The sequence below is a fragment of the Camarhynchus parvulus genome, chromosome 2, assembly GCF_901933205.1.
Source record: "Camarhynchus parvulus chromosome 2, STF_HiC, whole genome shotgun sequence".
NCBI classification, from domain to species: Eukaryota; Metazoa; Chordata; class Aves; order Passeriformes; family Thraupidae; genus Camarhynchus; species Camarhynchus parvulus.
Genome location: NC_044572.1, coordinates 118,434,963 through 118,447,460, shown reverse-complemented (window position 1 = coordinate 118,447,460; position 12,498 = coordinate 118,434,963). Strand labels below are relative to the sequence as shown.

General features: G+C 40.3%; 1 protein-coding gene across 8 annotated transcripts in view; it reads right to left on the bottom strand.

Moving 5' to 3' along the window:
* The window catches only part of SULF1 (sulfatase 1), a 124,332-nt gene that overhangs the window by 24,183 nt on the left and 87,651 nt on the right, over window positions 1-12,498 (bottom strand). For all 8 annotated transcript variants that reach the window (XM_030971105.1, XM_030971104.1, XM_030971107.1 and 5 more), the window contains 5 exons: window positions 9,662-9,812; window positions 8,477-8,652; window positions 7,793-7,921; window positions 7,471-7,527; window positions 6,359-6,488 (listed from right to left, as the gene is read on the bottom strand). In XM_030971105.1, the coding sequence (XP_030826965.1) occupies window positions 6,359-6,488; window positions 7,471-7,527; window positions 7,793-7,921; window positions 8,477-8,652; window positions 9,662-9,812 (643 nt within the window). The remainder of the gene's footprint in view (window positions 1-6,358; window positions 6,489-7,470; window positions 7,528-7,792; window positions 7,922-8,476; window positions 8,653-9,661; window positions 9,813-12,498) is intronic.

Here is a 12,498-nt window from a genome sequence, read left to right as displayed (position 1 = left end):
CCCAAACACATGTGCTTCCAGTTAAGCCTGTGCATAGATACTCCACTGAATTATTACTAAGAAAAGATGGTATCAGTGGGGAGATGGCAAAGAAGAGCCAGCTTTGAATCAATGCTCTGGTAAAACAGGTTGATCACCAAGGGCTTTTTGACTCCTGGAAGTATCAGGAGGTTGTTATGGAATCTGGAGAATCCATGAGTGATGTTAATATGCCATAGCATAATTTTAGTTGGATTTCAGTGGGTGCTCAGGCTCTGGCTGTCAGTGGCTTGCCAGCCATCTGACACTTCTGGCCAGCTCTTACTAATGTATGTGTTTTTATTCATACTCTGCAGCTGGTCATAAAGCTGACCTATACAAATGTATGGCCTGTGATATTTATTTTATGAGAACATAGATACTCGAGCCAAACCAGACTACACCTAATAAGCCCCATTCTAATTTCCTTTACAATATTATCTGTGAGCTGATTGATGGCAAGTGTTCTTTCAATATGGCAAATAGATATTCTTTTGACTGAATGCTGATATGATAATTTGATAAATATGGATATCAATAATAAAATTAAATTTTTATGCTAGGTTTTTAGAGGGTGAAAAATATGTGAGAAATAGGAGCACAGGCTACAAAACATGCCTTTTGGATCAGAGCCAGAAGAATCTTGCACATTTACCACAAAGCTGATTTTTGGATTCAGCAACATGTCTCCCGTGACTACCTGTAAAACCTCAGATCACTGTAAAATACACTGAAACCTAATCTAACTAAAATCTCACTGTACAGTCTTCAGGCATTTTCTCCAAATGAAACATTATTTCCTCAGGGTAGTTTTGGGATAGAGTTCCTCAGGAGGAAACTCAATATTATGCATCTCTAAAGCTGAGATGCATGAAAAGAGGGCACGGGGAAGGTGCAGCTACAACGTTGTACCTGTCTAGCACAGTGTGAGCTCATGTGCGTGCGTGCGTGCCATACCAACACGGGCAGCACGATGCATTTTCCTGCTCTGCCCACTGTCAGTGCTCATTGGAGCTGGCAGAAGGCCATGGATCTTTACAAGTTTCAGACCTTTGCTGTTCACAAACTGGCAGGTAGTGTCGAGCAGATGGTAGGAGATGTATGCCCATAAAATAAACAGACCCATGTCTGGGTTTCACTGCTGAGTCATCCAATCTAAAAGCTGAAATTTCAAACCCAGTGCTTCATAGTCCTAATTTTGGGAGGGTGGTTCTTTTATTTTTTTTTTTTTATCCTATTGGGAAAATGTAAAAAAAAGATTGTGGTTTGTGTAATTTTTCTGAGAGGATGAAAATGCATATTTGGCTATGGATTTGATACTGATTATAAATAATGGATTGAGCAGTACACTGGACACATCCAGCCTATCAGTCACCAGACCTCATAAGGTAACTGTGATCTGGGAAAGAGTGTTAGGTCCCAGAAGTCAAAATTATGCCTTAGGAAAATTCCTATGACTCAGACTGGAGAGAAAAAGAATAAATACTTATGAATTAACTTAACTCCTTAATTACACGTTTAGGTAAGGGAAGAGAAAAAGAAAAAGTATAAATGAAAACAGAGTTAACATGGTTTTATTTGACATTTGCTAAGTATCCAGAAGAATTTCATGAGTGAGAAGATGGAATGAGTTCAAGAAAAATAACCTGCTGGAGGATTTAAGAGCAGCTTGCCTCTAAACCTCCTGAACTAACATATATTCTTGTCTCAGGTTATTCCAGTGGAAAGCTGAGAAGAGATTTGTGTCATGATAAGGTTGTATTAATCCAGAGAAACATTTGTTCACATGTTATTTTTTCTGCTCTGTTGGAAAATTAACAAAGCTTTATTACAAGTTGACACCAACTGTTTCCCATTTTAAAACAAAAGCAGGGTTATGCTGCAGATGAACACTGCAGATGAACACTGCAGATGAATCAATATTTCTGTATGGTGTAGCTTATTACTGAGAAGGTAAATATATATCAATGAAATATAAAAATACCCTGCAAACCATTTAAGTGTTAAAACCCATCAGCATCCACTGCTAAACCAAGTGGGCTCAATCAGGTGACCTCAGTAAGTTACACCATGTAAACCGGTGACAAATTTGGCATAAAAACTATGAAAGAAACCTCCTGTTCCCATCATAATTTCTTGAGCATTCTCTCATGTGGAGATGTGGAGGGAACACAAAGGAAATGTCTACCCTTCTCCAAGCCCCAAGCTGAGGAGGGAGCCCACCAGCTCCTGCTCCCTTTTCCAGGGGAGTGAATCTGGCTGATGTGACAGGACTGTCTGTGCTTTGGGTGAGCACAGATCAACAGCTGAGGCAGGGCAGGGGCTGAAATCTGGTCTATACCAAAATATGACACGAGCAGGTGACCCATAACTCACTTACAAGTTCATAACATTAACAGCACTTCCCAAGTTATGAAGTTGAGGCGGAAGAAGAAAACATGAAATCCTCAAGGCCAGGTACTAAGCAAGCAAAAAATTAAGAGCATGCACTGAAGGAACATCTGGAGTCATTTAGTTCATCCTCAAAGCAGCAACATTATTAGGTTTGGATGTATCCTGGAGTGGACTTTCCACAGCCTCTTTGGGCTCCAGTCCTTAATCCTATTTATGGCAACACTTTTTTCCATGCATCTCTTTAGAATTTCCCTAGCTGCAGCTGATAGCCCTTTTGCTGTGCACCTCCAAGACATACCTGGGTCTGTCCTCTCTCTAACTAGCCATTGATTAATCAAAGGAAACAATTAGTTTCTTCCTTTGCCTTCTCTTCCCTGGCTAAACAAACCTCTGCCCCTTCTCAGTACCTCCACCCCATCTCTGGGGTCCTCCCCTGGACTTGCTCCAGTGCACCAAAGTCCTGCTGCTGCTGGAGATCCCAACCCGGATGCAGCATTCCAGGTGCAGCCCACAGGCACCAGGGAGAGGCGAGTGCTCACTTCCCACGACCTGTTAGCAGTGCTCCTGCTAATGCAGCTCAGCAGGAGCTCCTCTCCTTGGCATGGGCTCACTACTGACCCACGTCAGTGACTGCTGGAACACAGCTCAGGAGTGAACACATCCCGTGCACATCTCACTTCTGAGATGTTCCCAAGGAGGTGGGTGAGCGCTTGGAAACTGTCCTCCCATAAAGGGATTATGCAAAACCAGCAAGGGGACAGTCATCTACAATGTGATCTACAATGGAAGTGATGCAACATGTCAATGGTGCTAGAAAATTTAAATACATTAAAAACTAACAGTGAAAGTATTTTATATTTATATTCTACAGATGTTTAGTATTTTCTCTTCAACACCCCCCCCCTTTTTTAGGTTTATCTATTTTCAGATACACATTTGGCATAAAAAATTGAGAATTTTGAAACTTTTGATTAAAAAGTTATTACGCTAGGTTCTTTTATTTTCCTTTCTTTTAAAGAGAAAATAAGTTGAAGCAAGTATTATCCTGAGTACCACAGCCTTGGAGACTTTGAAACTAGCAGATCTCAGGATCTCACCTCATTTTAATACAGGAAAAATATTTTTTTCTTTTTCAGTTTTCTTGTGTTCTCCTTTTCAAATAAACTGTGTATTGACTAGAGTAGATTTAAATTAAGAGAAAACTTTTAGTGGTGTATTAATTCCCCAAATGCTTACTCTTAGTTTCAGACATTTAGCAGCAGCTTCCCACAGACCAGTAATTTCACTATTTTGGAATCTGTCAGCAATCATTCATTCTGTGAAAGTAATTTTAATTTAACTGATGTTAACTGAAACTGATTAGAGTAAATGTAGGAAGTATTATAAACGACCATAATTTAAATGAAGATTTTATTTCTATATATGCACCTATGTAATTGAAATCAACAAATCTCAAAAGATAAAACAAAGTTAATTCATGCACAGCAATATTTTCTCTTTTCTAAGAGGTGCAAAATGACTAGAGCAAATCTGCTGCAGGAACCTTATATTAAACTATGATGGCTCAGAAGTGCACATTGGAACATGCTTGGACTAAGGTACATTTATTAACTGCTAACTTTTTTCATTTTAAGAATTTCTCTACACAGAAAAAAATCTTGCAGGTTCTTATTTCACATTGCAATGCCTCACTGAAGTTCATATTAGTCCAATGCTGGTCTTTAAATTCACACTTTACCTATTGTATGCTGGCTTTCCTGTGAGCACCACAGCTAGTCTGTCCTTGAGAGAGAAACTGGCCTTGTTTCCCAGGGCTGCATGAGGGCAGATGGAGTGGAAGGAATGGGTCTGTGCCCCTCGGGCTGAATGAGCCCAGAGGATGCTCCACCTCTCATGATGCTCTGCCCAACAGAAGTTTTCCATAGGCATATTTAACTTCAGCACCCCTGTAGGAAGCCTTCAGGATGTTGGAATTAACAGGAACAGCCTTGGTCTATTTTTTAAAGAAAATAATGTGTACAAACCAATGGCTGTGTCTGAAAATCGTTCTCAAAGAGATCAGTTCAGCCCTGTCTTTCATCCAGCTGTGAAGGATGGCTGCTGGGCTCTGTGCAGACAACACATCTTCAACATCGAAAAGACCTCGATGAGAGTTTGTAGGTGGGAGACCCACAATCAAACACTATTGCTCTTGTAGCCTCCTTGCTGCCCTTCTTCCTTCACCCTTTGATCAAACTGGATTCACCAATATGGGATTCACCAATAGGGTCTACTGCCCTGGGGTGAGGACAGGCCTGTGAGCAGGGTTTCCTACTGCTTCAGGTGTGGTATCTGGTCAGGACACTTAACCTTTTCTATTCATATGTGGAAAAGTAGTTATTCCAAACCTGGATTTTGGCATAAGAGGCAAAAATATAAGGAATAATTGCAAAGAAAATATTTTGTTACTTTAAAATGAAACAGCGTTGAACAGTCTAAATTACTTCATCTCCTACTTGATCTCCTTTAGTTTTAATGAAGCATTCAGATTTTCAAATTTAATCTGTTTACAACAGCAGTGCTTGAACTCCTGAAAACTTTGCCCTTGGGTGAGACTGCAATATTGTGTATATCCCTTCGAAAGTGGCTGCATTTAAGGAGCATGTGTGAGGTAAGAGCTGTGACAGAGGACCCGACCAAGGATGTGACAGCCGAAACATTAATCCAGTCCAATCTGTGATTAACCGAGAATTGCTGTAACCCTACACTCCACAGGAGGCGAAGGGGCAAGGCAGGGCCGGAGCCTTTCCCCAGGCGGGCTCTCGGGCTGGCCTGAGCTCGGCCTGCCCGGGGCCAGGCGCCCTGGGTGGCGCGGAGCGAGCGGCCCGGCCCGGCACAGAGAGGCCTTTGTGCCCTCGCTCCGCTCCGCAGAGCCGGCCCAGAGCTCAGCCAGGCCCACGGCTGCCGGCAGCGCTCCGAGCAAACATCTGAGGGGAAAGCGCAAGCGCCTGCCTGGGAGAAATCACCTCACACTTCTGCGGGGAGGTGTGTGCGGACGGGGATGGACTGCAGGGACGGCAAGGCAGGCACAAGCCGCTGCCTGGGGCCCCCAGCGTGTGCCCCAGCGTGGTTGGAGGTGGTGTAATGAGAAGGATGCACATCTCCCCAGTAAATCCGTCTTCGTATGTAACCATAGGTATTGCATTAATTCAGGATGGACTGAAGAGAATTTGCAGTCAGAATCACTTTTCTTAATTTAGTTCTATTCCTGTGCATGTACTGCAGAAATGCAGGTGTAAGCATAGTAGTCAGGGGTGCAGTAATTTCTGGTTTTATGAGCCGGCAATTAGACCAGGTGTTATACTGAAATCACTAAAGCTGAAAAAAGAAAAGGTAATGCTTGCGTATCACTGCCTGAATCCTTACAGTGACCTGAAATAGAGAGTGTTTCTGGGCAAGGGGACCCTTCTAGTTAAAGTGTTTCAATAAATATTAAAGGATGATGATTAGTAAGCGTGCTGTTCAGTTGCTCATCCCAGCAAATGAATTCATGTGTAACCTTAGAACTAACCAGCTTGCTTTGGTAATTCTGACCTAGCCCAGTTAGTACAAGCTTTCACAGCTCAGAAAGATTCTCTCCCTTATTAACAATTATTACTGAACTATCTTGCATATTTATCAATGCACATGATCAAAGAAAGAGTAGTCGTTTCACGTTATTGTTGAGCATGAGAGTTTTACGATAAGCTCTGTACTAAGACAGCAAATGTAGGACCAGGTCTTCAGCACCTTGAATTTGACCACTGCTTAGAGAAATTTGTCTGGTTTTCTTTGGCTCTGAAGATATTAACGACAGTGATCTTTTAGTTACCTTCCAAAAGCCATATTCTTCAAATTCTTTTGACCCATAGTGTAAAATGCGTATTTCCCTGTGACACCTAGAAAACTGCAGTTACTTGTGGCTTACCTGTCCTGGTTGTTCACAGGCTGTCTGGTATCTTGCTTGTTGGCATAATTCTTTGACTCTCTCGTACTTTGGTAGTTGATTAGACTGCTGAGTGTTTTTGTTGGGTTCCTCCTTCTTGCGCAGAAATTTGCTTATAAAAAAATAAATTGGAGTGTTTTAGATACATTGTTCTAAGCCCTAAGGATGAATGTAACTTGAACAGTGAAGCTAATTGAAGGTTTAATGTCTTCTCAGGGAAAAAAATCCCCACATTTCTGTTTGACTTTCGATGTAGGTCACATACTGAAAAAAAGCCTCAGGTGACTGGCTGAAAATTGCCAGAAGATAAATAAGTGCTGCTAAAATATGTCTAAGTGGTACAGTTCAACACCATTCATACATAAATATAGGTTTTTACAAAAAGCAAAACTCTTTGAAGCAATACTTTCTTGGCTGGAAAACAGAGCTGAAGACACAACAGGACTTTTATACTCAGCACAAGCTCGGCTGTATCTTACATATTATGACGTGTCTTTCATGCACTGCTTTGAAATACATCAGACAAGGTTTTCATAATCTGTAAAGTCATAAAGTACCAAAAGGAAATTGCTGTGAAGTTTTTACCCAGAGAAAAATTTCACAGCAACAAGTGGCAAGGTAAGAGGGTATAAGGAGTTATCAGGAAAGAGAGGAGCGGTTATTATCATCAATCTCAATTACACATAAGTCTTAGATAGAACAAATATGAAGAATGCTTCTAATGCATTATGGAAAATACAAAATCAGATGATAAGAGGATTCTACACAGCTGGATTTGAAACCAAGATTTGGGAAGAAAATTATTTGGATAATGACAAAAGTGGGCACAAGCACAGTGTTAGGGAAAGAGGCTAGGAGAATCACCAGAAAAGCATGCTTTCAAATTTCTTCAGAGAAAGGGATTTGGGAGCACAGTAGATTGCAAAGGCAGTGGTGGGAAAGTAGGAAAAAAGTCATGCCTGTCAGTTTGCTTGCAGAATTTACTGCTTCTCTGACCATAAAAAGGAAGAGGAGGAAGAAGAAAGTAAAGCATGTACAAGGGAGTACTCCCAGCAGGCAGGCTCTCCCAAAACTCTCTCACCCCTAATAATTACCCTCTTTCCACTAGAAATGTGTCACGCCAAATTTTGGTCTTCTTGTTTGTTCGAAACCTGAAAGTAAAATAATGACATTTACTGCTGGCACTGAAGTACACCACCGTGTAAGTGTTAACAAATTATTTTTGGAAAAAAACAACTCTCCACTTATATATACACGCAATTTTATAGATCTACTACTTAAGAGACTCTTGAAATGGGAAAGCTGTGGTCGTTGCCATGACACAACTCATTTTCACAGAATCTGTTTTTCCACTCAGCTGTTGATTTACTTAGGTGTTTGCTTCTGAACTGGCTAAAAAAGGATCATGGGACCCACCTGTTTCCTGGTCTCTCCAAGTCCAGAAGCTTTAGGACAGATTTGCCATCCATATCTGGAGGTGTGTCAAGGCCTGCTATATCCAGAATTGTTGGAGCAAGATCAATGTTCAGAACTATCTGAGGCACACTGCAAATCAACAGGAAAGGTCATAGTTGCCATGTGTTCAATGTATAAGTCTTCACATTCTCTTGGAAATAGAATGATAATTAATGCTTATCAGGGCTTTGAAGATGTAAAGCTCTACAGAAGTGCTAAGTTTAGAAAACCCCCTTTGAAGTCTACAACTCAGAATGATAGGCCAGTACTGCAGACTGACATCACGAAGAAAAAGTTAAGCACGATTAAACAAGGAGGCGCAGCAGCAACACTGCTCTTATCTGACTGACAATGAGGGCATGATGCTAAATGACAGAGTGAGCAGTAAAGATGAGCACATTATTTTTAAAAGCAAAACCCAAGCTGAACCCTACAGGACTATGCATTACAGTTTTCTCATCTGAATTATAACTTATTCATAATCTACAAAGTGAAAAAACTGCCTGTTTATGAGACTCATTGCTCTGCAATAATAGGGCATCCTTTATGAAATGAAACAAGACAAAGTGATAATTAGATGTTCTCAGAAACATTTTACATTTTACATAGGCTCAACAGCTGTGCTAGAGACATAAGGGAACGTACACTGATCCCGGCTCCACACTTGGACCACGAATAAAGAAGGGAACTCGAATATCAAAGTCATACGGCATTGACTTCCCCTTGACCAGTCCGAACTGCCCAATATGGTATCCATGGTCAGCAGTGTAAATAATGTAGGTATTCTCCAGTTCTCCCATCTCTGCAAGCATTTGGTGTAACTGCAACCCAGCACAGAAAGAACTCTTGAGTTAAGTGTAGCAAAACACGTTTTGTGCAGAGTCGTGTATAATCATCATTTATAACCCTTAAGTACACAGGACCAAACAGGGCATCAATGACATAGCTGACACAGATTCTGGGGTCTGGCATTTGTATGTCTTGCCTTTACTGTGCTGTGAAAAAATCGACCTACCAGTTCAATTTCACACTTGACAGAGGGGACAATTAAACTGCTCCAGAAAATTAGAATAGAGAAAATATGGTAATGATGGGGTAGTTGCCTTAGTATGTTCAAAATTCATTGTGTACTCAAACACAGCTTGTGAAAAAAGTCTGCTACAGCTTTAGGGGAAAAGGTACTAAGATTTGATTTACTGTGCTAGTCTACAACTTTCCCATTCCTTACAGTTGTGGGCTTGGGAGAAAGCTGTAAATTTTTATTAAAGTTTAAAGAAATCTCTCTAGGGGAAGATCTTTGGTCATGGTGCTTGATTTTGGAACAAAAAGTCATACAAAGTAAACCTAATAGTTCATGTATCATGTTACCTATAATTAGCAGTGCACTGCATTGCCTAACTTCTGCAAACACTTGTAGACTGACACCTGAGTTGCTGTGATTTGCCAGTTCCCAGATTTCGACTGAAGGACAAACTGTGAATGGAGTGTGTGAAATGAATAGAAGTTGTCATGTGTGCACCTGTGTCTATCCATGTGTACACACAGGTGATGCATCTTCTGTTAACACCAGCCTTTATACTAGGCACAGTGACTTTTCCCTTTAAAAAAGCCCACTGTTTTTTTGACCCAGTAATTGAAAGAAGAAAGCCAGGAGCTTGGCTTCATGTTGCAGAGAACTAGAATTCAATTCCACTGGGAAAAAGTGGAGTAATTCCTCACAGTACAATGACTTTCCCCAGAATGTGGTTGGTGAAGGTAAAGAAAAAATTAATTAATTTAATTTTGTTACCGACTAATAAGATTGTATTCACAGCAGTTTCTTGCACTCACTCTTTCCATAGAGTCGTCAACTGACATCAGGGTTTGAAGTCTTTTGCGCTGCAGGACGTTGGTAAACTCCATGTGGATTGGCAGCATGGGCCCTGTGTACTGCATAATCCAGTGCTTATCCATGTTTGGTGCATAGTTATAGCTGGGAGTGCTGGAGGAAAAGAACAGATCTCAAAAGCTGTGCAGCATGGTGGGCATCAGAGGGAGGTGGCAACTCCTCCAACACAGAAATAGCCAACAAACAGTTAAATCACAAATTCCATGTGTATCTGACAAATATCTACAAACATCACTTCAGTGGCTTTCCAGATTCATTGGGTCATGTATCACCTCCTCAAAATATTTTAACCACTTGCTTTCCAAGCTTTCTGCCAGACTCAAAGACCACTACAAGTTCCACATTAATATTTGGGATTTGCCAAAATCTATTTCTCAAACAAATCTGCAATCTTTAAAAAGGCTTATCTGAATGGTGCATCTCATACAGAAAGGAAAAATTAAGGAAGTTAGAGATGAAAAAGGACTGCTTACTTAATATTAAGGTATATTTCCCTGGTACTTCCAGTAGAGAAATTACCTTTAAATAAAAGTCAAAGAAAGGTATTTTCCAGTGGGATAAAGAAATTTATTAGTCAGTATAAAGAACACCACCAGTGTTACAGTTAGTTCTGCACTAAATACTGCTGAAGTGTTATTTTCAATGTGAGTGCAAAGCACAGTGCATTACAAGCATAAAATGAACCATGACAACAAAACTGAGGTAACACCATTACTGATACTAGCACTAAGAAGAAGTATGGCACAGAGTCCTATGTAAAGCAAAGAATGATGCTTTAGGAGTTTGTACAAACATCAAAAGAAATATTTAAGAGTGGTGTTCTATTCACAGCCTGTGCATTTTTGAAAGATATCCTATAAGAAACAAGAATATTTTCCCAGAGATATCACCTTGGGAGAAAATGTGTGGCAAAAAAAAGTGTCAAGTAAATTTTCTCTACAGAGAAACATGTTGCAAAAGCTCTCCATCATTCTTGTTTTTATGCCTAGCATACATGACAGCTACAAGGTGAAGAGAAACCAAGCAATATCCATTTCCCTAAATGGTTTCACCTACATATGAACAGTTCCCTTCTCTAGAAAGAAGGAATATAGTCTTTGTCATTTTCATTAAGTTCTTCAGGTTTTATTTCTCCCTTGTTTCTAGTACACTGCAGTACATAATACATGAACAGCAGCATTACATTTGAAAATTAAACATAAAGAGATAGTGAAAAAAATACTGTTGGGTGATTAATTTGATTATTTTTATTCTCTTTTCAGTTTACAAGAAAAAAAGAAATTCAATATTAATTTGCTGTTTAGGTACTGAAAATTATAACATTTGTGTTAAAAAAAGGTACATTTTTCCCACCGAAATATGTATGTGTATTTGTCCTTTTTTAAAATGAACAATATCAGAATACTGTATAACTTAGAGTCATAGACCAGTCCTTCCCTTAGGTCTTATTTTTCTTTACATGGTTGTATGTGATCCCAGGATGGTGGAAGCAATTGATTTTTATATCAGATATCATATGTATAACCTCTAACTGCATATTCTGAGGACAAAAATCAGCTGGAAGGATAACACAGTAAACTGATAGTCAACTTCAATAAATTTGTGGAGCCCACATTCTAACTGGAGAGCATTATTTGAGAAGTTAGGTAGAATTTGAGAAGTATGCCTTTAGTACACACAGCAAAGTTTTGACTAACCTACTTAATCATTAATCTCAAGGGAAAAGAGAAGTGATGCAACAGTATCATGGGACTTTGATAGAGATTAAGAAGTATGAAAAAGGTTAGCTCCCTACTGAGCAAAGACAAGCATAAACTAGAATTCCTTTTCTGTTGAAAAATCTTTTATTTCACATTGAAAAGTCATAATTTTTTTAATTTCCCATGGTTGAAGTCTGATTTTTAAAATGAATCCTGTCATATTATTAATAAGATTTATGTCAGGAGCACAGCTCTCTGTGCTGCTGGCTAGCCAGCAGTCCTAGCAGAGGGAGACCCTTGAAGAAGCAAGCCTTAGGAATTTTGTCACCTACCATTTATCAGTTATCTGACAGAAAAGAAGGATACTTTCAGTGCAAATTTTTCTCAGTTTCCTTGGAAGTTTGTCAGACAAGATGTTTTCCCATGAAAGGGTTCATTTTTGATTAATCAGCATCTCCTAGTAAAACCCTGTTTTTTTTCCAGTGGGGTCCCGAGTGCCCCAGGCCCAGAGGGATGAGGTGGCTGAGAGCTGTGCTCCGCCGGCAGCGCGGTGACAGCCTGCTGCTGTGCCAGGAAGGAGAGCCAGCTGCTGAAGCAGGCTCAGGTCTTGTGTTCCCAGGCTATTGTGAGCAGCCTCCTCCACATAATGGATAGTTTTAAAAAGCAGCACTCAAGGGTTTAGCAGGGCAGTTAAAACCTTTCACAGACACTTTCCAAATGCATTTTGAATTTTCTGGGTGAGAATGCAGCAGGCAGAGACAGAGCAGAATTTTCCTCCCAGGCAATTCAAGGAACAGGAACCTTCTGTGAAATATCCAATGTCACTGGCTGATGGATAAATGTGAATCAGGGGTTCATAATGTTGGAGAAAGAGTACTAAGGAAGAGATGGAAAGCAATTCCAAAACCCCTCACCTTGTACACGTTCCCTGTGTACCCCTGTTTGTTGAGCCTTTCAGAAATCCACCAGAATGGCACTGGTTACCAGGCACAAGATCTGACATTGCCCTCAAATTTATCTACCTTTTTTTTTTTGGTGATAAATTTAACCAACCAACCAACCAACCAACCAACCAACCA